Raw genomic sequence first — 26391 nt, forward strand, 5'->3', positions numbered from 1 at the left:
TTCATATGGTTTGTTGGCTATGGAATTGTTTATGTAAACATTGATTTCAGTTAATGATGATATGGCAGCAAATATTGTTCAAATTCTTTATATTGATGTTTTTTGCATTTGTTATTGAAGTTGTAATCTAAAGTGAATACCTTTTGTTATATTAACAGGGGCTGATTAAGATCCGTGGAGATCGCTGTTGGAAGGATCTGACCTGCATGAACTATCATTATGAGGTATGTGCAACGTAATGGTATTTTAAGGCTTCAAGATTGTTTAATGTCATTTCCAGTACAGAACTATAAAGGAGAACAAAATAATTGTTACTCCAGATCCAATGCTACATATAAAAACACACTGATAAAGACAACAATAATAATAAGCCAGTAAATATAAATCTATAAGATAGCTTATACACATAGATTGATTATACAGTATGTACATAACAGGTACAAGAGTGTCTGTACATAAGGTCATTTTGACAGGAAATGATAAAGTAGTGGTGGGGGGATGTAATGGAGTGTGTTAGTCAGTGGAGCGTTATTGCATGGGGAAAATAACTGTTTGTCTGATGGGCTTGTCGTGGATGCTACATGGCCTCTTCCACAATGGAACTGGGACAGACAATCCATGAGCAGGGTGGGTAAGATCCTTCATGATATTGCTGGCCTTTTTCCACCACTTTTCTGTATATATGTCCTTGATGGCATGTAGGCTGGTACCAGTGATGTGTTGGGCAGTTTGACTACCCATTGTAAAGCCTTCCTGTCCACTGCAGTGTAGTTTCTGTATCATGCAGTGATGCAGCATATAAGGATGCTCTCTACTGAAGTACATCAGGCCATCTTGGCACATCTCTGCAGAATGACTGACTAATTAGTGCAAGATATGTAAACTGATTTTAAACAGTATAAATGAACTGTAAACCGGTTAAATACTCTGTGTGTGTGTGTGTGTGTGTGTGTGTGTGTGTCTGTCTCTGTCTCCATCCATGTGCACAAATTTCAATATATGTCAAAAATGCACCAGAGAAAACAGTGGCAGTACATGAAGATATCCCATGTACCCATTTGCATAGCTGTCCATTTTATCTTTGTATTTGTGTCTGTGTGGGAGTTCCAGTAAGATGGTGATGCATTCAATCACAGTGGCTTCAATGAGTCAACCAAAGGTGTTACTGTATTTTTTAAACATTTTTTATGATCACAAGACCATGCTGAATATTAAGAACTTAAAGTACTGAAGGTCTACCCATCAGTGAATTGCTTGTTGGTGGAGAAACTGAAGGAGCTGGACTTAGTGTGAATATTGCTTCTGCCTTCATCAGAGAGACATTGGAGGAGTCAGCACTTGAGTGCTGTGCACAGTCTGACAGCAAGTGATTGTCTTAGTGGCTTTTCTTATGATCAAAAGACCCTGTTAAACATTGTTAATGTGGAATGTTGCAAGTCCAATTCACTGACTTGATGGGTGGCAGGGGTGAGCGATGAGGGAGCGGCATGACGTTGGTCATAGTGAGGACTAGGCCTCAAGCTGTGGTGTTGCCTGTTTACAGCTGTCAAGGAGAGAGATGTTGGAGTTGGTGCATTCCGCTGGAGGTGGTGTGGCGCTGCCCTCGGTGTTTGCTTGGCTGAAGACAAGCTGTATTGTGTTCGATTGCAGATTGCTGCAACATTAATGGATTCAGGGTCTTGGACTATAACTTACTGTGTGACTCTATTTTATTGCTAACTTATATGTGCTGTATGTGCAGTGTGCTGTGTGTAATTGTCGGTACTGTGTTTTTTGCACCTTGGCCCTGGAGTAACGCTGTTTCATTTGGCTGTATTATGTATGGTTTACTGTTTCCTGGTTCAGTTTATCATGTTGAATTTCTCCTCATCATTATTGTCCTTGGTGTTATCATCTAAAACCATGTTGTTTTGTTCTTACATGTATGTTGATAACAGTAAGTGTGATTTGGCTCAGTGCTTTACCAATATCATGATTTGTTTGAGCTGAAGGTTCCTCCAGGTTACTGCAGAGATGGTAAATTGATTGTTTTATTTCCAACTAATGCTAACATGCACATTCCTTGAATGCTATTTATTTCCCAATTCTTACAGTAGGATGAATTCATTGGTGAGCATTTTTACTTTTAAACTCAATAATTTCCTCCACCTCTGCTCTATCATCAGGTTGATTTTATTCATAATTGAAGCATTTGGTGTGAGCATTGATTTCTCACACTTCCAGTAATCCCACCCATTTCACCATTCTCCATTCCTGTTTCCCTCTTCCACTTTATCTCCTTACCTGCCCATCATCTCCCACTGGTGCTGCTCCCTCTTCCCTTTCTTCCATGACATTCTAACCTCTCCAATCAGATTCCCCTTGCTCCAGCCCTTTATCCCTTTCACCAATCAACTTCTCAGCTCTTTACTTCACCCCTCCTCCTCTCAATTTAACTTATCACCTGCCACCTTGTTCTTCTTCTTTTCCTCCCTCCACCTTCTTATTCTGACTTCTCACCTTCCTTTCCAATCCTGAAGAAGTGTCTCGGCCCAAAACGTCGACTGTTTACTATTTTTCATAGATGCTGCCTGACCTGCCGAGTTCCTCCAACATATTGTGTGTGTTGCTTTGGATTTCCTGCATCTTCAAATTTTCTCATGTTTATAACTCATCTCTGACCCTTTTTCTTTGCTACCCATGGAATAATTCCTATGTTAATTAGTTGGACTAACTGTGCACCCAAAATTTTACCCTTGTATAGCACTTTGGATGTATACCTAGCATGCTTTGTTTTCTACTTTTGTTCAATGTCTGCAGGCATAGTTGCATTTGAGGATAGATTTTATTAGAGTGCCAGGTTTAAGAGACACCACTCTGCAGCCAAGGGAAGCAGTATCTGTACTTTAGTGCAATAGATTAAGAAAATAAGGAAATTATAAATTGAGATCTGCAGTAACTGAATATGCAAATCCCTGATAAGTGTGCTCTTTGGAAATTGTTTAATTTCTCGTTCTTCCTTCAGTTTAGTACTAGGATACTTGATACTGTCTGTACTGAGGCATTTCCTACAAAGCTTGTTCAATAGTTATTGAATTCTGTGCAAACATTTACAAAAAGATTTAGTACAACAATCATTAAACACACACAATAAACAAATCTTTGCATAAGGGTAATATTCTTTAACAGAAGACATGAAAGGCCATGGATTGTGTATCATTTGACACTTCTCTCTTCTCTGGAAGCCTTACTTCATGTATATATGGCACTGGATTGGAAATAGTTGTTTGTATTCTGGCTCCACTTTTATCACCTGTTGATTGTGGAGAGACAGAGCTTCAGTCATTCCTTCTGGAAATTCATTATCTATTGAACACTCACATCATTCTGTTGCAGATACTTCCACCAATAAAGATAGTTTTCAAACATATTTTAGTCTTTGAACAAATTTGAAGGCAACTTTAATTTTAAGAAGACTTAAGTTCAGGAATTAAGATGTCTTACTCTAGTTATGTAGGAACCAGATGAGAGCACACCTTGAATGTTTTCTGCAGGCCCTTTGTTCCTGTGAATGGAAATATATTGTTTGATGCAAGCTTGTATTAAAGGAAGTGCAGCAAAACTTCTCGGACTGATTACTAGGATGTCTTGTCTTATGAGGGCAATTTCTTAGATTCAGGAAAGGTTTGGAAAATTGCACATACATTTATTTTTTTTAAAAGGCAAGACGGGAGAGTAGGATGTCACTCTCCAATTAGCTTAATATCTGTCTTAGGGAAAACATTGAAGATATTATTATAGGTGTTATAGCAAAAAATTAGGAAAATCCAAGTTAATCCGGCAAATCAATCTGGTTTTATGAAAAGGTTATCATGAAATCATGTTTGACCTCTTTATTGGAGTTCTTTGAGGAAGTGCTGTGTGCCTTGGATAAAGGAGAACTGGTAGATGTACTCAGATATCAGAAAGAATTTGATAAAGTGTTACTTCAAAGATTATTGGGGGAAACAAAAGCTTGTGTATGTATTAACAGAATGAAATGGTTCGAAGATTAGCTGGTCAATAGGAAACAGGGAATAGACATAAGTGGTTCTCTTTCTGATTCACAAGTTGTAAAGGGCTGGAGAAATTGGTTCAGGTCTTGAAGTTTTTATCATTTATTTAGCTGTTTTTGTCCTGATTTTGCTAATGATACAGACACATATAAGAAAGTAACCTCTCTTCCTCAAAGGGCAGTCGACCAAATGTGAAACTGAATTTAAAATCAGATTACTTGTGATGTTATTAATGGTGGAGAAGGCATGAGGGGCCATTTGACCAACTTCTGGTCCTGATTCATGTGTTAGGGATACTACACAGACCAGGCTTATATTTTCTTATTTAGAAGAATGAGAGGTGATCACATTGAACATGCAAAGTTATAAATAGGCTTGGAAGGTTGTTGCACGGTTGATGTTCCCTCTGGGTTGTTTAGAACTATCAGTCATCCCTCAAAGTTACTGCACAAGTTGATAGGTTGATTAAGAAAGCGTAGGGTGTGTTGGCCTTCATTAGTTGGGGGAATGTGTTTAAGAGTCATGAGGTAATGTTGCAGCTCTATAAAACTTTTGTTACACTACACTTGGATATTGTGTTCAGTTCTGGTTGCTTCTGACAGGATGTGGAAGCTTTAGAGAGAGTGCAGAGGATGCTGAATGCTGCCTGGATTAGAGGGCATGTTTTATGTAGACAGATTGAGTGAGCTAGGGCTTGAGGTGAAGAAGGATGAGATGAGTTGATAGAGTTGTACAAGATAATAAGAACCATAGATTAAGTGGATGGCCAGAGACTTTTTTCCCAGGGTGGAAATGGTTAATATGAAGAGGCATAATTTGTAGGTGATTGGAGGAAGGTATACTGAGGATGTCAGCGGTATGTTTTTTGCAGAGAGTGATGGACTACCCTGCCAGGAATGGTAGTGAAGGTAGATACACTCAGTGGCCACTTTATAGGGTACAGGAATGGAACCCGGTGTGATTTTCAATGTGTTGTGCATTCAGAGATGCTCTTCTGCACACCACTGTTGTAATGCGTGGTTATTTGAGTTACTGATGCCTTCCTGTCAGTTAGGATCAGTCTGGCCATTCTCCTCTGATCTTTCTTACTAACAAGCTGTTTTGTCTAAGCTGTTAACTGCTGTTCACTGGATGTCATTTGTTTTTTTTGCACTATTCCTTGTAAATTCTAGAGACTGTTGCCTGTGAAAATCCCAGGAGATCAGTTTCTGAGATAATCAAACCACCCAGTCTGGCACCAGCAAGCTTCCCACCATCAAAGTCACTTAGATCACATTTCTTCCCCACTCCGATGTTTGATCTGAACAACAACTGGACCTCTTGACCGTATCTGCATGCTTTTGTACATTGAGTTGTTGTCACATAATTGGCTGATTAGATAACTGCACTAACAAGCAGGTGTACTTGATAAACTGGCCACTGATTGTACATTAGAGGCAGTTAAGAAAGTCTTAGTGAGGCACACGAATGATACAACAAATATGTAGGAGGGAAAGGTTAGATTAATCTTAGAGTAGGTTATAAGGTCAGCATAACATCGTGAGCCAAAGGGTCTGTACTGTGTTGTAGTGTTTTCTGCTCTGTTCTATTGCTCCTGATGTCGTATGAGTAGTGATCCAACCAAAGACTCTACTGCTGAACAAATCCCCGTGCACGATGGTAAAGCAGGTCTGTACCATTGCATCAGTCTTCTCAATCTTCCTTGCTGCAATACTGCACCTCCAATAAGCTTGCCTCTGAAGTTGAATTAGCCAGGTGGCAATTAGGAAGTTGTGTAAGTTGCATCTCTGATCCAGCACAATGAGTACCCCAGCCTCAGTCATTGAGTTACAGTAAGCAGACCAAACGTGTGTGTGTCTGCATTTGCAGATTCAGCTTTGAGGCATTGCTAACTCTTTAACTGAAAACAAAGGGTTGGTCATTCAGGACTGAGATGAGAAAAAGTTTCTTAACTCCTCAGGAGCTGAAGCTTTGGAGACCTCGATCCAAGTTGGATTTGGTAACTTAGTCTCTGAATATATTCAAGACAATTTTTAATATATTAAGGTAATCAAGTGATAAGAACTATGTGAAGGAAAATGACACTGAGGTAAAGGATCAACCATGATCTTCTGAGAGACCTAGAGGCCCATTCCTGATTTTATTTCTTGTACTATTATGACGTTTAGAGAAGTTTACTTGTTGATACAGGAATTGGTCCATGTTTTCAAGAGTAGAATTGTGTGGCTTCAGTCAGTTGGTAGAGCAGCTTTGTTTTCCATATATGAAGTGAAAGCCTCATCCTGTTTGTTAATGTGAAGGAATTAGATTCAGCTTGCTCTGCAAATGTAGACATCCACAATTTTTGCCTACTTAGTTTAAATCAGTAACTGAGGTTGGGGTGCTCTTTGTACTGGAGTGAAGAAGCAGTTTACACCATTTTTCCATGTGTCCCATAGTTTAACTCATCAGAGTCATCTTATTGGAAGTATAGTGTTGCAGCAGGGAAGTTCAAGCAGCAGGTTGGCATAATGACACAGCCTTGCTTGACCTCATCGTGCATGGGGATTTGGTCACTGGCAGGATCATGGCAGGATGATGATATATTTCTGGTGCTGATAATATCAAAGGTTTTTGTGAGATAGGAGAATACTACATGCAGTGGTTGATGCTGCTCCCTATTTATTTTTTTCTGAGATTTGCTGCATAGTATTTCTAATTAAATGGATGCAGGCTACTGGGGGGAGGCTGAGGGGGACTCTGGCAAAGAGTTACTGTTTAATAACCAGGAGGGAGCCCTCTTATTACCACAATTGATTTCATTTCCTTTCTTTAAGATAGCCAGAATTGCAGCAAGACATATTAAATAATCCCCCTTTGCTTTTTCTGGTTCTGGTGGATGTTTAAAATCCTTCAATATTCTTCAAAGCTAAGTGGATAATTCATTGTTTTCCCAACTATTATTTCAATCACAGTTAGTGCTACTTGGCAGTATATTTAAATGTATTGATCTGCTTTGGTTGTGAAAATGTGCTGTGTACAGAAGGCTAGAGCATTACTAATGTAAGTCCTGTTGAAGGTTCTTGGCCCGAAACATCAACTCTTTCTTCTACTTCATAGATGCTGCCTAACTTGCTGAATTCCTTCAGCATTTAGTGTGTGTTGCTGAAGTATTTCTGTTTCCTTTCAAAGTTTGAGACTTTTAATAAGATGCCAAATAAATGTCAGTTTATTGCTAGAATTGAAAAGGTTAAAATTGTAGTTTAGATAACTCAGAAACTTTTGAAGTTTGTTTTGCGCTGACTATAATGTGAAACTACCTCCTTGAAGTGGTCTCACACTACTTGCCAAATTTCTAACTTCTCTCTCCAATTTTGTAATTCAGTTTGCATTGATGGAAAGTTTTGGCTTTGTATCAGAGCAAAACATTGCAGAAGGACCAACTTCTAAGTGAAATTATTGACTCAGTTATTAACTAATAGCTGTTATAATGTGGCATTTCTGACCTAATGTGTGAGGAATAGTGGTTGTAATAAAATAATTCTCTAACAGATGGTTAAACTTAAATTACTGGACAATGTACAATTAAAGGGGTATTTTATAACACAGACTCAGCCTTTAAAGAGGTGATGGTAGACTTTTGGCTGTTTGCCAGGTTGCGGAAACAATGACTGCAAAAGGTAAAGTGAGCAAGATTAACCACTGGATGAAATGGAATCTATATGAGTTGATTATCTGTTTTCATATTGGTTTAAAATATTAATATTAGATGCCTTTTTCAAAGGAAAGAAAGCTCTTGTAGTACTACAATGCCTTTCAAATTATATAAAACATTTTACAGCAAAGTAAATATTTTGGGAGGTAATTACTAATTATAATCTAGAAGAATTGGCTGCCATTTTGTGCCCAGCAAGCTCCAACAAAAACCGGTAGCAGAGAAACTGTCCCTAGTTAAAAAGAATACAGATTAAGCCATGGAGAGTGAGAAGACCAATGGTCTTTGGAAGCTGTCTGAGATGTACCAAGTATGTTTGGCTTTGAGATGAACTTCTAGCCACATATCTAGATCATTGTGAAGATCATCTAACATTGCTTGCCTCAGCACGTTTAGTGCTGACACCTGTGACTTTGCTTTCCTGAACCTTGATCATTACAGTACTTGCCTATGTTCTTGATCATTATAGTACTTGCCTTTGAGCTTGATCATTACAGCACTTGCCCATGAGCTTGATCATTACAGCACTTGCCCATGAGCTTGATCATTACAGTACTTGCCTATGTGCTTTATCATTACAGCATTTGCCTATGTGCTTGATCATTACAGTCATTACATTTCTACCTTTATCAACTTGACATCATTGATATTTCTTCATTCTAAACATCACTGTCCCATTCATTCAAAATACTTGTTAATGTACGGGCATTCAATTTAAAAGTTCACATGCTTCTTTTCTGATGCCTATAATGTCTCATCAATTTTTATCTTTGTAAAATCATTCCTATATTGGTCAATGCACTTTGAATTGCCAAAACCCTAAACCCCATCTCTTTTCCAGTTAGAAATGCTGTCAATATAATATTGTGTTTTTTTTTATTCTTGTTGATGAAAGTAAGCTCTGACTCCATTTTGAGTGGGGAAATCTGGTCGGTTTTAACCAGCTCCAAGATATTTGGTTGGTTTGTGGTTGTTTTGGCTTGCCGTTCTCACTTTAATCTATCCACTTTGCACACTCACCCACCTCAGCCCCAGAAGGGCTTATCTACATTTTCCTTTCCCTTATCTACATTTATTTTTTGCAGCTCTGTGGGATTAATTGATTAAACTGTAACTGGTGATTAAGTGTGAGGTGGCAGATACTGGTCATTACTCTAGTTTGCCATTATCAAAAGCTTTTTTTCTTTTTAAGTGTCTTTATTAGTTCAGTGTTATGAAAACTATTGAAATAGATTTCAGTAGTTAAAAGTTAAGAAAGAAAATAAATTAGAAATCTAATTAATTAATTACTTTAGCAATACAGCATGGAGCAGGCCCTACCAACCCCTTGGACCAGGCAGCCCCAGCAACCCCGACAAACCCAATTAACCCTAATCTAATCACAGGACAATTTAGAATGGCTAATTAACCTACCAATTAACTACCCCTTTGGACTGTGGGAGGAAACTGGAGAACCTGTGGAAAACCCATGCGTTCCATGGGAAGAACGTGCAGAGACTCCTTACAGAAGGACACCGGAATTGAACTTTGAACTCCAGAACGCCCTGAGCTGTAAGAGTGTTGTACTCACTGCTATGCTATCCTCGCACCCAATCTAATTTATAGCAAATAAAAGTAAAAACTGAACTACAGCAAAGCTTAGCTGCACTTACCTTAGCAAATAGAAGCTGATCTGGCCTTCTGTACCACACATCAAAGCTTTGCCACTAGACTGTGTGGTAGGAAAGCAGCAAGTCAGATTGACTGACATCTGAACTCCAGCTCAGACTTAATCATTTCAATGTTTGTGATGAGTAGACTCATGAGGAGGATGTTGCCATTCATTCTCCATGAAACAGTTGGCTAGAGGTAAATAAGATTTAGCCGGTTGAGTCTGACTCCAATATTCTGTCTGAAGTCATGGCTGGAAGTCAAATGTCCTAGACCTCAGTATTACACCAGGAGCATCTTTATCTACCAAGCAGATGGAGTTATAACTTCATTACTATGTTGATGTTCAACTATTAGCATGTAGTTTTATAAAGACCATTACCTCGGAATTGCAAGGCTTCTGCTGCAGATTCTTCATGTATAAATCTTTACATTGTTTTCTGTTTGCGGTGAGAACTGAATTAATGTACCACTTTTCTCAAAGGTTGTTGCACAGTGCTTCACAGTGAATGAAGTGTGGTCATTGTTGCAACCCTACACATGAGAAGGCAAGGCCTCTGTTTAATACTCATGGTAAGAAAATGTCTTGGATGAAGTGATACTTCCTTCGTGTGCAGTGGTAGATTCAGCAATAACTTTGTGATTGAACTCCTTAGAAAGAGATGCACTTCTTGGGTGTTGAATTCAGCTCATTTTTCAAATAGCAGAAACCTGTCATTACCTTCTCTGCAATGTATTTTGGGATGTCATTTTGTTATCTCAAGATAGATCATCATGTATTGAAACAGGGACATGTATATAAACTGATTTAAAAGAAAATTGATGTTTCTTTCAAATAATGACAATTTATTGTCCTGGAAACTAATTGTAATCTTTAACTTCAAAAGACATAAAGGGAGGTGCATAGATAGAAAAAGTTTAGAGTGATATGGACAGGCAAATGGGACTAGCTTGGATAGACATTTGGTCAGTATAGATGAGTCGGGCTAAAGGGCCTGTTTCCATGCTGTATAACTCTATGACTAAGACACTAGTGATTGGAATAGGATACTTCCCTCTAATCATAATTGAACATTTGAGAAGCATCTGTGCAAGAACTTGGATCACTGTGGTATAGTACGCTTACAGGCCAGGAGCTCAGCATAATTAAGGTGTTGATGGCTAGCATAAACATTGTGAGTCAAAGGTTCTGTTTCTGTGCTGTATAACTCTGACTCTTTGACCATATTCTCCTCACTTCTAGATAAGCTGAAGAACATTGCACCAGCTTTGTTGTTTTGTTTTTTTCTGATGGTCAGGGAGAAGAGGACTATTGATGAGATGGCAAATGTTGCACAAGAACAAATTATTTCCAACAGGTAATTTGAGTAGTGTATCACACTGATCACTCAATCAATGTCGTGTTCCTTACACAGTGGTTTCTTTTACAGAAGACTGAAGGATATTTCTAAGTAAATGAATTTCACTTCTGCATCACTGAAGTTCATGGCTGAATGCTTAGGATTGGTCTGATAACAATTGACTAATCAATGCAACAACATAGATTTATTATACAATCTCTCTCTCACTCTCAAGTTATTCTTAATGATGCTAAAGTTACTTATAAAAGAGGTAATTATAAAAACTGCCAGAATTCACCAGCAAATTTATGATTGTGTCATCTGTAGAAATATTGGACATGAGTATGCGCTAAGAACCTCTATTTGTAGTGAATGGAAAAAAATTTGAATTTATATTAGCATGTCATCACATCTTTTGGAAACGTTCAAGAATTTCATATACAATCAGAAACACAAGAGATTCTGCAGATGTTGGAAATCTTGAGCAATCTAGCTATGTGCAAAGCTCTGGCTGCATTTGCAAACATGCCCCTCTCTGATCGTATATGAGCAGCACACACAAAATGCTGGAAGAACTTGGAGGGGAATAAACAGTTAATGTTTCAGGCTGAGACCTGTTGGAGTGTCTTGGCCTGAAGTGTTCACTGTTTGTTCCTCTCCAAAGATGCTGCCTGACTTGCTTAGTTCCACTAGCATTTTGTGTGTGTTGCTTATATACGATCATATAGAGACACGTTTTCAATTGCAGCCAGGGATTTGTACATTGTGTTATTCAATCTAGCTGTGGAAGCGAGATTGAATGAAAAGGTATTCCATCAATTTAACTTTCAACTTTTTACCTGCATAGATTATCTTGACCAGTGTAGTCTGCCTGAGGATAATTGTCATTAGTAGTTTAAATCTGACCTTCATTGCTCTTGAAAAATTGATTGATTCTTGAGAACTTTTCACAGTTTCAGTAGCAATAATTATATAATTTGGTGATTTGTTAAGTCGTTAGACCCAAATTAAATATATCATAGGCTCATTAAAGAAGGAAGCTTCGAAACTGTGGGTGATCTGACCATCCTTTTTCCATTCTCTGTGGCTACAAAAATGGTGTCAGTGATTTCAAAGTTCAAAGTGAATTTATTATCAAAATAAGTATATGCCACCATGTTAAGATTCATTTTTTAGAGGCATTCACAGGTAGAATAGAGGAATGCGATCAAATTGATGGAACAACTACATACTAAGATGGACAACCAATGTGCAAAAGAAGACAAACTGGGCAAAATAAATAATACTAGAACATAAGTCGAAGTGTCCTTGAGATTGAGTCCAGAGGTTGTAGAATCAGTTCAAAGTTGAGGTGAGTGAAGTTATCCACTCTGGTGCAGGAGCCTGATGGTTGAAGGGTAATAACTATTCCTGAACCTAATGACGTGGGACCTAGGTTTCTGTATGACCTCCCTGATGGCAGCAGCAAAAAGAGAGCATGGCCTGGATGGTGGGGATCCTTGATCATAGAAGTTGCTTTCTTGGGGCAGTGCTCCTTGTAGATATGCTCAGTGGTAAGGAAACTTTGCCTGTGATGGTCTGGGCTGTGTCCATCAGCTTTTGTAGGCCTTTTTGTTCTTGGGCAATTGTGTTTCCTAACCAGGTTGTGATGCAACCAGTCAGGATGCTCTCCACTGTACATCTATAGAAGTTTATCAGAGTTTTAGATGACATGCCAATTCTGTGCCAACTTCTAAGAAAGTAGAGGCTTTATTGTGCCTTCTTTGTGATGGATGGCACTTATGTGCTGGTACCGGGTCAGATCCTAGACAGCAGAATTTAGAGGACTGCTAGAATTGTGTTGCTGTTTAAAGGGAGAGGGAGGTATAAACCATATAATCACAGGTCATTTAATGGCAAAATTATTGAAATCAATTCTGCATATTGTATGAACTTAGATTTGAATAGATATACAGTAGGTTAATTAGCATGAATTTGCTAAGGAGATAACATGGGTGATCTATTTTTTTTTAAGTTAATTAATTTAAGGCATCAATTAGCTTTATTATCACTGATATCCCCAGATGGGAAAAGTAAATGCCAATTGAATCCAAAATTTACTCAGTGGCAGGAAGCAGAGGGTAAATAGTCAATATCTATTTTTGTGATAAGAAGTCTATTACCAAAGTTGTTCTGTAGGACTCAGTACTCAGTCCCTTGCTTCTTTCATCAATGCTAGTCTTCAGTGTAGGTAGTTTGATCAAAAATAGCTCGTAAATTATGGGAAAAATTGGGTTTTGGGTTGACATTGAGGAGAAAAGCCTCAGGCTGCAGGAAAATAGAGGCTCTCTGGTTTGTTGGGCAAAGTGTGGCAAATGGAATTTCATCCGAAGACTGTGAGGTAGTGCATTTAGAAATTCTGATAACACAATGGGTACATAATAAACAGAAGATTGTGAGAGATATGGGTGAATATTGAGATCTTAGTGTATGTTTGGAAGTCTTTAAAGATATTAATTTCAGTCAATAAGCCAGTTAATGAGGCTTTCTTTGTTAAATTGAGTCTTCGTTCTTAAGAGCAGGGAGCTGATGTATGAATTGTGTACATTAGTTAGGCCCCAACTTGTGTATTGGATATAGTTCTGACCAGCATATGATGAGGAAATGTGATTGTACTGGAGAGAGTGCAAAGGAGAGTTAGGAGAATTTTGCAAAGATTGAAAAATTCTATGAGAAACATAGAAAACCTACAGCACAATACAGGCCCTTCGGCCCACAATGCTGTGCAGAACCTGTACTTACTTTAGAAATTACCTAAGGGTACCCATAGCCTCTATTTTTCTAAGCTCCATGTATCAAGAGCCTCTTAAAAGACCCTATTGTATCTACTCCACCACCGTTGCTGGCAGCCCATTCCACGCACTCATCACTGTGATGGGGTCCAGAAATGACTCTAGTTTGTTACCTATGAGCTGTGCTGCTATTAAGAGAGAGAGGGAGGCATCCAATGGAATGAGAGAGAGAGAGACAGAGACTGCTCGAAAAATTGATGTTACGGTTTCTCTACAAGCTTGTTTACCTTTCCAAAAGGACACTTGCCTGCTTGTACAACTCTTACAGAGAGAGGAGGGTGGAGCACGTTGACGGACAGCTGGTGTCCGACATGTAGAGATAAAAACCAGGTCCGCTGATACACAGGAAGACACACAGTTTTGGACACTGGATGAGCTTTGTTGTACCCACAGGAAGGTGGGGTTTTTGAAGGATTGATTCGGGGAAATCGATCAGTGGCTCTCGCAGTGTGAGAAGGTGTGACCGGTGGGGAATTATTTGTGTGTCCACCCTTGCCTGGGTGATAATTCCATCACTGAAAAATGGTCGCATGGTGTTACGGTCACAGTCAGTGACTTCAACAGGATTTCGGAAGACAACGGGGATTTCAGAAGACAACAGGAAGATCGAAGGCATCTGCTCACCTCTCTCTCTCTCTCTCTCTCTCTCTCTTTCTCTCTCTCTCCCCCTCTCCCTCTCCCTCTCCCCCTCCCTCTCCCCCTCCCTCTCCCCCTCCCTCTCCCCCTCCCTCTCCCCCTCCCTCTCCCCCTCCCTCTCCCCCTCCCTCTCCCCCTCCCTCTCCCCCTCCCTCTCCCCCTCCCTCTCCCCCTCTCTCTCCCTCTCTCTCCCCCCAACTAACTACCTCAAACTGAACTGAACTCTCTTCATCATCGTAAGACTACATCCATCCACCCCTAGAAAAGATCCACACCTTGAAAGAGCCTAGTTTTGTTACTATTTCCACACTTATGTACATATATATCATTGCTAACCTGTGTAATATATCTGCATTTGTAGTACTGTATTGCGTAGTTACTAATAAACACTATTAGTTAATAGCAATACCAGACTCCAATGTGTTTTCCCTTTTGGCTGGTTCTTTAACCTGTCACACGTGTCACCACTCCTTACTCCTGACATCTCCTCTGTACCTACTTCCAAACACCTTAAGACTATGCCCTCTCATGTTAGCCATTTCAGCCCTGGGAAAAAAAAAACCTCCGACTATCCACATAATCAACGCCTGTCATCTTCTACACCTCTATCAGGTCACCTCTCATCCTCCATTGCTCCAAGGAGAAAAGGCCACGTTCACTCAACCTATTCTCAAAGGCATGCTCCCCAATCCAGGCAACATCCTGGTAAATCTCCTCTGCAACTTTTCTATGGTTTCCTCATCCTACCTGTAGTGAGGTGACCAGAACTGAGCCCAATACTCCAAGTGGCATCTGACCAGGGTCCTACATAACATTAACTCTCAGCTCTTGAACTCAATCCCACGGTTGATGAAGGCCAATACACCATATGCCTTCTTAACCACACTGTCAACCTGCACAGCAGCTTTGAGTGTACTATGGACTGGGACCTCAAGATCCTTCTGATCCTCTGCACTGCCAAGAGTCTTACCATTAATACTAAATTCTACCACCATATTTGACTTACCAAAATGAACCATCTCACACTTAATCTGGGTTGAACTCCATCTGCCACTTCTCAACCCAGTTTTGCATCCTATCAATGTCCCGCTGTAACCTCTGACAGCCCTCCACACTATCCGCAACACCCCCAACCTTTGTGTCATCAGCAAATTTACTAACCCATCCCTCCACTTCCTCAACCAGGTCATTTATAAAAATCACAAAGAGATGAGGGTCCCAGAACAGATCCCTGAAGCACACCACTAGTCACCGACCTCCATGCAGAAATATGACCCGTCTACAACCACACTTTGCCTTCTGTGGGCAAGCCGATTCTGGATCCACAAATCAATGTCCTTTTGGATCCCATGCCTCCTTACTTTCTCAATAAGCCTTGCATGGGGTAACTTATCAAATGCCTTGCTGAAATCCATATACACTACATCTACTGCTCTTCCTTCACCAAATTGTTTGGACACATCCTCAAAAAAATCAATCAGGCTCATAAGGAGCGACCTGCCTTTGTCAAATCCATGATAGATATTCCTGTTCATATTATGCCTCTCCAAAAGTTCATAAATCCTGCCTCTCAGGATCTTCTTCATCAAATTATCAACCACTGAAGCAAGACTCACTGGTCTGTGGTTTTCTGGGCTATCTCTACTCCCTTTCTTAAATAAGGGAACAACAAATTACCAACCCTCCAATCCTCTGGAACCTCTCCCATCCCCATTGATGTACTTATGAGATAAGATTGAATAAACTTAGGTTGTTTACTTTGCAGTAGAAGAGACCATGGAGATATAGATGTGCATAAAATTAAGAGAGGCCTAGATAGGCAACTAGGATGTGTTTCCCTTGGCAATGTGGCTAAAAAAAAAGTATGGAGCATTGACTGAAAGTGACTGAGAGAAGGGTTAATGGGATGGAGGTAATGGAATTTTCGTTCCACCCAGAAAGAAGTAGGAATCTGCAAGACATTCCTTGAGGTTGTAGAGGCAAGAATCCTCATCACGTTTAAATTGAACTTGCCTGTATATTAGAAGAGCCGTGATCTTCAAGGTTACGGACACAGAGCTGGAAGGGAGGGATTAGGCTCAGTGTTTTTTTTAAATTGGCACAAACACAATCAGCCAAATGATCACTTCCTGTGTTGTAAATTTTGTGTGATTTCCATGATGCTATAAGCCTATTTTCCCCTGAGCATTATAGTCAGCACATCATGTTATGAGGTAATTATGTCTATGGATGGTATTAACTTTCATTATTGATCTGATAAAATATATTAAAATAGTGGCACAGCATGTTTTGTATTAATTTATTGCACGTTTTTGGTCCCTACATCTCAGGATAGGAACATTCTGCTGGCCAACTGATGTAGCATGATTCGGTAAGCTGAACAACGAAACTACTTGCCAGATTGCAAATGACATCCATGTGTTTATCCATCATCTCCAATCCCTAATTGCTTCTCTATTGTGTAAATCTCCCCTATCCCACTGTGGCCAATTTCCCTTGGTCAAAGTCCAACTAACTGTTTTGCAAAGGAATAAGAAATAGACTTTTTAAATGTAATTGCAAATTTTGCTTCCCCAATGATAGCAGATTTTCCAAGTTTTATTATTTATTGATGAAATGGGAGACTTTACAAACAAGATTTTTGGTGTTGAGGTCTTTGCTGCTGCCATGAGATTAAATTGCATGACTGTATGATGTTCTAACCTGCTCTTACACAGTAGAATGTAGATGGGGTGGAAGTAAGTTAATTGTAGCTAATGCTAATTCAGGACTCTGCAGAGAGTAGTGTGGCCAGCCCAGCACATCTGTAGTTGTGAACTTCCCATGATTCAGGACGTTTACAAGGACAGGTGTGTAAAAAGGGCTCGTAGAATCATTAGGGACGCAAGTCATCCCAACCACAATCTATTCCAGCTGCTACCATCCAGGAAGTGGTACCACAGCATAAAAGCCAGGACCAACAGGCTCTAGGACAGCTTCTTCCACCAGGCCATCAGACTGATGAACTCATACTGATTTGAGTGTATTCTATATTATATTGACTGTTCTATTTATTATAAATTATTATAAATTACCATGATTGCACATTGCAGATTTAGATGGAGATATAACGTAAAGATTTTTACTCATGTATGTGAAGGATGTAACAAATAAAGTCAATTCAGTTCATAAATGTTTAGATGCACTTGACTGGTTCAAATTAATTCAATTTCTTGATGTTTATATCCTAATTTCTACAATTCATTTTCTCATGATTATGCTTGTTGATTGGATTGTTTGCTAGCCTGATAACATCTTATATTTTAAGTTCTTGCACTGGTTTTCAAGATAGTTTCTCCCTGGTTTACCTGCATAACCCTCTCCAGCTCTATAGCCTAATAAGCTTCTTGTCTCCTTGAATTTTATTGCTACACATTGGGAACAATTTTTTTTCAGAATCAGATTTAATATTACTGGCATATTTTGTGAAATTTGTAGCACAGTACAGTGCAATACATTAAAAAGTATAAATTACAATAAAAAACACACACACACACACACACACACACACACACACACACACACACACACACACACACACACACACACACAGACACACAATTAAATAAATAGTGCAAAAAGAGTTCCTGAATTCCTTTACCACTCATTCTTTTAAGACGCTCTTTGAATCTGCCAAATAGGCCCAGATTTTGTCTATCTGTTTTCATTGGGACTTGGCATTTGATTTTGGTTGGAAAAGCTCCTGTGGAATGCCATGGGATTAGGTAATTGGTTTATTATTGTCACAAAACTTTGTATTGCATGCCATCTTAAGTACATCAATGTAGTACAAAGGGAAAAACAATAACATGCAGAATATAGTGTTACAGTTACCGTTATACGGAGAAAGTGTAATGCAGGTATGCAAATAAGGTGCAAGGGCAATGATAACATAGATTGAAAGATCAGGAGTTCATTTCTATTGTGCAAGAGGTCTTTTCAAGAATCTTGTAACAGTGTAGTAGAAACTGTCTTTGATCCTGGTGGAGTTTTGATGTCTTCTGCCCATTGGAGAAGAGAAAATAGCCAGGGTGGAAAGTGTCTTTGATCATGTTGACTTCTTTCTTGAGGCAATGGGAAGTGTAAACAAAGGTAATGGTGGGGAGCTTGGTTTTTTTTTGTGATGGATTAAGCTGTGCCCATGATGCTCTGCAAGTTCTTGCAGTCTTTAGCATACAGTTACCATTGCAAACTCTGATACATCTGAGTAGGAAGCTTGCCATGATATATGTCTATTAAAATTTATGAGGTTCCTAAGGAACATCCTGAGTTTCTCAGCCCTCAGGGGAAGTAGAGATGTGGTTGATCTTTCTTGGCCATAGCTTCAATATGTAAGGACAAGCTATTGGTGATTTTTGTACCAAGGAACTTGAAACTTTTAACCATCTCAAAACCATTGATGTGTACAGAGGCATATACTATGTCGTACTTCCTGAAATCAATGGATAGCTCTTCTGACATTGAAGGAAAGGTTACTGCCATGACACCAGGCAACTAGGTCTTTTATCTCATTCGTCTGTTCTGTCTCTTCATTGTTTTAAATGTGGGCACTATGCTGGTGTCATCTGCAAACTTGTAGATGGAGTTAGAGCAGAATCTGGCCACACAGTCATGAGATACTTTACTATGTTAGAGATATTCTATAAATACACTAAGAACAAAAGTACAGGAAAAACTACACATGTCAGCCGGCATCTGTGGAAAGAGAACTAAGAGTCCATGTTTCAGGTCTGAGGTCCTTTGTAAGATTGGGTAAGGATGGCTCATTTTCTTGAGTGAATCAGATAATCTTTATAGTAATTTGATAGATTCTTTGTTAATATGACTTAAAGTCATAAGGCATTGCAGCACAAGAAAGAGGCCCTTCGGCTCAACTTGTTCATGCTGACCAGGGTGCCTACTTAAGCTACATCCACACTAGACCGAATAATTTTGAAAACACCGGTTTTGCATAAAGATGATAGGTGTCCACACTATGCATTTTTTGAAAATATCTCTATCCACATTGAAACGGAGATTTCGGCGAATCTCCTCCTACTGGGGATGTGCAGGACACACCTACCGAAAACAAGCAACATGTTTGGTGTTGAATCTCGCCGTAAAAGTGTGCGTTTGTGTAGTTACAGACTAGAAAAACTTAAAACGATGGACAGCTGTTGGCTTTCACGTAGGAGAACTTAAAAGTAAAAAAAAACAAATACTGGAGCGTACGGAGGCAACCGACAGGGAGTTCACGGACAGATTGGGCTGACGACGAACATTGAAAAGCTGACTAACTCTGTTGCATTAATAAAGCTCCTTGTTAAATGTATAAAATGTGTCTACATCAGTGTTATCTTGTATTTCCAGACAATGTTACATTAGGTTGTTACACATCTATTGTCAGAGAAATACTTGCATAAATAGGTAAGCCACCTTCATACGAGCAAGGACAGAAAACAGGGTAAAGTGAGTATACTTATTTATTCTATAAGTTATGGGTCCAAGTATTTGATGAATACATTTCTAATTCTTCTGGCGTTCGTCTTGTTGCCGTCTGTTCTGAAATTGTTAGGTTGCGTTCAAGAAAACAATGAAATGGCGCGCTGCCGTCTGACAGCGTTTTCAGATTTCTCCGGTTACCCTGTCCACACTGATCTGCCCGAGCAGTGTTTTCAAAAATACCCACCCTGGAAAGCGTTTCTGAAAAGCTCCGGTTTCAGGGGATGAAAATGACGTTTTAGTGTGGACGGAGGGTAAAATCAAAGAGAAAAAGCTTCGGTTACAGATTTATCCGGTGTATTGTGGACGTAGCCTCATTTGCATTTGCCTTTGCTTTATCTTTATCCCTCTAATCCTTTCCACATGCTTCTGTAAGTGTATTTTAAATGTTGTTACTATTGTTTGCCTGAGTTTTTTTTTCTTTAATGCCCATGTATTACTTTCATTAAACCTGATTTTTATTCTACAATTGCAAATTGTGTTGAAAGCAGACACGGGACTATATAAGTATTTAAGATGTGTCTTTACTTGTATCAGGGATAATATATAGATTATTTTTCTTAAAATCCTATGAAGTATACCATCTTTTCCTTTAACAGAACCACTTGATCAACATATTTGGATTTACTTTGGTTTCCAGTTTACACAAAAGATCCCATAAACTGTGATGGTGGTAACCCCTAACTGCACACTTGCTAACTGATAATGGGTTTGATAAAGATCAGAATAGAAGGTACTCTTGTCATTTGGAGCTTGTTTCTTCACATCAATTAACCTTTGCCCCTTGCTCAAGAGATGCAATTATCCCTTTTGTCTTTCTTCCAAAATTGCCAGTGAACTGGAGTCTGTCTTGACTATTTTATGACTTGGGGAGTAATTAAAAACTCATTATAGGGCAATTATTTTCATGGGGGTGAAAATTATCTTGCTGTGTCATCACCAGAGTCAGGAAACTTGTTTGATAGGAGCAATGGGAATCTATTGATGACGTTAATAAAGACCACGGAGTATCTTGGTATTGGGCTGGGTCTTAGATATGTGTGTTAAAGTCTTATTGCTTGCATTTCTGGGTTACTGATTGACCTGGGTCAAAGAGATATGAGGAGTTTTGTGATAATGAAGGTCGATAGTTGCAAGGGACTTGACTGAGTGTAGAGAATGAGTTAAAGACCCATGAACATTTTTTTAGGACTTGTGGCCAGACATAAAGCCCTCAGGTAATAAAGGGATTATTAGGATTAAACTATGAGATTCATGAAGGTGTGAATCTTACTTATCTGTAATGTTTACAGCTGGTTGCAGACATCCCTTATAAATAGAAAAAGAATAAAATATACAACAGGGTCAGTCTGTGTATGTGATAGAGCAAACAAGTTAATGTTTTAATTATGGAGTTCTCTAGATTGGGCAGATAGAAGAAAACTGGAAGAACTAAGTATAAAAAGATGCAGCAAATCACTGAACCAACTGGTGGATGCTGTGTATAAATACTGCCCTGTCTCCATTGCTCTGTTATTATTTTAATTAATTTAAAATCTGCTTGCACCATCCTTTTAGACAGCATATTCCCGATAATATCAGTTTATGCAATTAAAACAAATTACTGGAAATCTTTGTCCACTATTTTAAATCTTTTAATTTTCTTGAAGAACCCCAGTAATCAACTGAATTTGGCTATTAAATATTTAAATGAATTAAGGAGAACACCACTTAAGTTATCTATGAAAGGATCATTTATAATCTTACAGGTTTAGTACAGAAATAAACCTAGATGCTTAAATCAAGACTTTTGATTTCTTCCCCCCCCCCATTTCAACACTGTAATTAAAAGGGATTTTCTTTGAGGCAATTATGAATTTAATTAAGTTTCTTTCTGATATAGAACTTTGCTGAGTCAAATCTTGTCATGTTTATAATCTCACCATTTCTTTGATCTAATTGAGTCATCTACTAAAGATCAACTTCCTTTGAGATACACTATTAGATGTAGTTGAACTTTTGAGATTTTTGCAATCCATGAAATAATCAATAAATTGGGCATAAAATGGACAGCATATGTATCATTGGAACAAGCTGCTAAAACTTTACTGTGGGAATTTCACCTGTTATTAAAGTGTTTAATGAGAACCTGACCCTTTGTATTTGTACAGTGATAATTAATCTGCCTGAGTGATTTGCTGTAGTTGTCCAGGCACCAGGGTAAAATAGCTATTTTTGCTAGTTTTCCCCACAGCAAAATGCTTCCAAGTTACATAATTCTCTAGAATTGTAGCAGGCAGTTGTCACACAATTTTACCAGCTCAAATGGCATCATAAGCTGAAGAAGCAAAGCTTGAGCAAGTTGCTCTTCTTGATTATGCTATAAAGCTTGCAATTATTTATTGCTTGTAGATCTTGCGAAATCTTTTTGTTGGCATTTATTTTAAGGCTTCTTAGTGAAGTGCATTGCAAATACAGGAGAAAAATTACGATTTCAAAAGTGATATTTGAATGTCTAGTTCCCATATTTATCATTAGAAGTTTTTGGTGAGAATACAGAACAGACCAAGACAGCAAAAGAGTACTAATCCTCACTGTCTTTGTTTTATGGGATGCTGAGGAAATGACTTGATGAGAGAGTTTAAAAGCCTAAACGTAGCAGGATATTCTTGCTTATTTTAGCCATTGGATTTCTTCATGCCATTGACATAAGCGTCAATGATTTTTCCTTAACTTATTTCCAAGTTCATAAAGAAATAATTTGTATTTGATTAGTGAGAAATTTTATTTTCAGTATATATATATATATATATATATTGTTGAAGAAGAACAATGAAATGTGTACTTAATTTTAGACTTCCTGGTTCTTCCTTTGCATCTTAACTGGTTTCTGTTAAATGTTGTTTGCGTCAAGACTGCATTGGGTCTCTATTGTTAGTGCCCTGTTGCCAATTTTCTCAAAACTTTTTGGAAGCTATAGCTTTTGGCTTTTGTAGCAATTACTTGATTTACAATTGGGACACTGTTTTTACTAGAGATGTGAATGTAAGTGAATCCAATGACGTATGTAAATTTCTTTTGACACTAACGTCTGTTTCTTCTTTTTTTTGAAAAAGATGCTGCCAATGATTTGGAAACATTTTTGTTCCAGAAAGATGTGATGCATTAAAAACATTGCAAAATGATGCAGTTCTCCCTTGCGAGTTCTGTTTCTCACTGCCACTGTGAGCTGGTGGGCAAGTTACAGAAGCTATAAATCTGAATACAGTGTAAGGATGTAGGATAAAGTTACAGAGTGTCTTGTGGTCAGACTTTGGAAGTGACTCTTTCACTGCCATGCAGCACCGTTTCAAGTTCAATTTATAATCCAAGTGACAGTCCTTTCAACATTTCTTCTTTAGTTTGCAAATTAAATAAGACACCAGACGAATAAGAAAACGAGCTTATGTCATGCTTATTATCTTAAAATATTTGAAAGTACAAGATATGGTCTAGGTAACAATACAGAATCACAATCAGGTTTATGATCACTGAAATATGTCATGCAATGCATAACAGAAAACTTGCTCTAAGTTACAATCAGAAATATAAAAACATAAAAAATACGTAGTGTAAAAGGAAAGCAAAAAGTGAGTTGTGGTGTTCATTGTCCATTCAGAAATCCGATGACGAGGGGAAGAAATTGTTCCTAAAATGTTGAGGGTGAGTCTTCAGGCTCCTGTATCTCCTCTCTGATTATAGTAATGAGAAAAAAGTACAACCTGGATGGTGAGTATCCTTAATCATGGATACCACCTTCTTGAGCTGTTGCCCAGTCTTACAAGTGAGGAAAGTTTACTCATTGAGCTGGGTTGTTTAGGGCAGGTAGAGTTAGTGGAGCAAGATACAGAGGGATTTTGAGAGGGCATTAATTGGTAGAAACAATAATAATTATTGATTACATGTTGGAAGTGAGGATTGCCCAGGAAGAGTTGTGGATTTCTGAGTCCTTGTAGGTCAGTGGGTTGGAGATATTATAGGAAATCATTCTTAAATATTCTGTTAATTGTCAATGTTTGCAGTTCATTGTTTCAGTTACTTTACAATAATGAGATCTTTTGAAATCATTTAAGTAAGAAGCATTTTGTACAGGGCAAGCCTTTTAGCTATATTTTATTTTACAATATAAAGCTTATATTGTCGTCAAGAATTGGTGACATGTCCACCCTTCTAGTGAAACAGTGTAACTAGGTGTGGTGGAATAACCTAATCAGAAAATAAGGCAAAACAAAGCTGCTTTCTAAAGTACTGAAGCACTGCAGTTTATAATCCAGTTAGTGCACGCACTTGTGCATTGTGACGTATTGCACCAACTCATTGGATAATGACCAGCCCTGAGAGAGCAGGCTTTAACTTTTTAATCAATCACATGCTGTACTGTGGATCATGCTGCTTGACATCTCCATGGTGTCCTTTTGTGCCCTGCAGTACTGATGCCAAAAGCCCTCAGTAGTAGCAGCATACAGTAAAAAAAACAATGTAGATGTTGCAGATGGAATTAATTTACCTTTCTTCAGTTTAACCTGTCCCTAGCCAGAAAGCTGTTGTGTTGCAACTTCCTACATCTTCATTATTTTTGTTTTGGATTAACAAAGTTGTATGAATGATTAAAATTCATTATTAATTATGAGTTTAGTGCTTGTATTATTTCCAGCTCTCATCTTCTGATACACCCTCCAACCCTCTCACTACTCTGCATTCTTTGGCTAGTTCTTTCTGCGAGTAATTTATGCAAACTCCTGTAGTTCATTTCCATAATCTTAAAGCTACAGGATCCTTCTGAAAAGCAGCAGTGTTTCAGTTTTACATTAGTGGCCAATTAGTTCTCAGCTACTAGACAAATCAATAAAGTTTATATTTATAGATTGCATTTTTGCATTTTTTGAGGCTTCCCAAAGCATTTTATAGTTCAAGAAACCTTTAAAAATGTAAATAGCTGCAGTGATGCAAGAACTGCAGTACAGTAGTCACTTTTAGACAGTGTAGTCCCAATAACAGGAAAAAGAACACTGAGAGCCCATGTTTTGGAAATACTGTGGGATCAATATCAGCAAGGATATAAAGGGAATGTGTCCCTTGCCATTCTTTGAATAGTACAATGGCATTGTTTAGATCCTCTTAAAGGGCAGATAATTTTGGCGTCTCATCCAAAAGACCACAACTTTGACAGTACAGCACTCTGTTCGTACTCCACTGTATTGTCAGTCTAGATAATTTGCTTCATTCCACTTGAGGGTTGAAGGGCATAAGAAATAGGAACAGGAGCTGGAGGAGCTAATCTGGTTCATTGAACCCACTGTTGTCTATCAAAATAATTGATGATCTTCGACCTCAGTGTCATTTTCCAGTGCTATTCACATGATTTCCTTCATATCCAAAAATCTATTATTACTTCTTTGAACAAATACAGCGACCCATCACTTTACCTCTCCAGGAAAGAGAAATTAAAGATTCCAAAGACCCTGAATGAAGAAGTTTCTCCTTGTCTCAGTCCTAAATGGTTTCCACTTTATTCTGAAACTAAGTTGGGGAAGATATTTTTCCTGAATTTTGCCGTGCTCACTCATTCAGAAGCGAATTTCGCAAATTGAATAAAAGTACACTGAAGAATCTCTGAGTAATACTAATATATATCCTAAATGTCTTAAATATTCAGAAACTAGAGCTTGTGAAAATCAAAGAAACCTGGGTGCCCATGAATGTAGATAATGCAAAAAATTGTGATTGAATGAAATTGGTATTGTGACATAGTGAGTCTGTTATTAGGTTAGTAATCAAGAGGCTTGGGCTAATGAACCAATGATAGGAGTACATATTCTAGAGGTGAAACATTTTATTTCAGGTAATTTAGTAAATGGAGAAGAAAAGTTAATGGTGACTGTGAACTACTGGATTATAGTTTGCCATTGGCATATAGAAATTTACCAATTTTTCTTGGTCAAGAAAAATTGGTCTGATCTGTGTGTGACTCCAGAATCAAGATTTTGACTGTCAGCTGCTCTCTAAAATGTCCTTGGAAATCATTAATTTAACAGGACTTTGGGATGTCAGTGAAGGCTCGTCTTCCGGATGCATTACCTTTGCTTATCTGTCTTTAAAAAATCAGAAGTACTATTAGAATGTTGACTTTTCAGTCCAGAGGACTGGAAGATTTGGGGCAGTAGTTATACTGCACCTTGTTAGGATTCTCTTGGGATCAAAATTGATATTTTTACACTCTAGTTTTCTGAGGTGACTGGATTAGGCCATTGTGGGACTACAGATTTACACTGGCCTACAGACTGTTTATAGAATAGCATAGAAACAGGGCCTTGAGCACAACTCATGCATACTAACCTAGAAGCCTACTTATACGAATCCCATTTGCCCATGCCTCTCTAAACCTTTCCTATCCATGTACAGTACTTTATTAACTCTTTCTTAAATATTGTAATTATATCTGCTTCTCCACTTCCTCCAAAAGCGTATCCTGTATATTTGCCACCCTCTGTATGAAAAAAAAACTTTCCCTTTGGCTGTCCTTTAAATATCTCCTCTCTCACTTTAAACCTGGTTTAAATCTAAACTCTCACCTTAAGTATAGTTTGAGGCTCTCCAATCCTGGGACAGAGTGTGACTATCTTTCCTGTCTCTGTTTCTCAAAATCTTATAAACCTCTGTAAAGTCAC

General features: G+C 38.4%; 1 protein-coding gene across 3 annotated transcripts in view; it reads left to right on the top strand.

Moving 5' to 3' along the window:
* Positions 1–26391, top strand: part of lmf1 (lipase maturation factor 1) — a 649165-nt gene that overhangs the window by 312926 nt on the left and 309848 nt on the right. For all 3 annotated transcript variants that reach the window (XM_059979755.1, XM_059979757.1, XM_059979756.1), the window contains exon 3: positions 159–224. In XM_059979755.1, the coding sequence (XP_059835738.1) occupies positions 159–224 (66 nt within the window). The remainder of the gene's footprint in view (positions 1–158; positions 225–26391) is intronic.

This window comes from Hypanus sabinus, chromosome 9 (genome assembly GCF_030144855.1).
Source record: "Hypanus sabinus isolate sHypSab1 chromosome 9, sHypSab1.hap1, whole genome shotgun sequence".
Classification (NCBI taxonomy): Eukaryota; Metazoa; Chordata; class Chondrichthyes; order Myliobatiformes; family Dasyatidae; genus Hypanus; species Hypanus sabinus.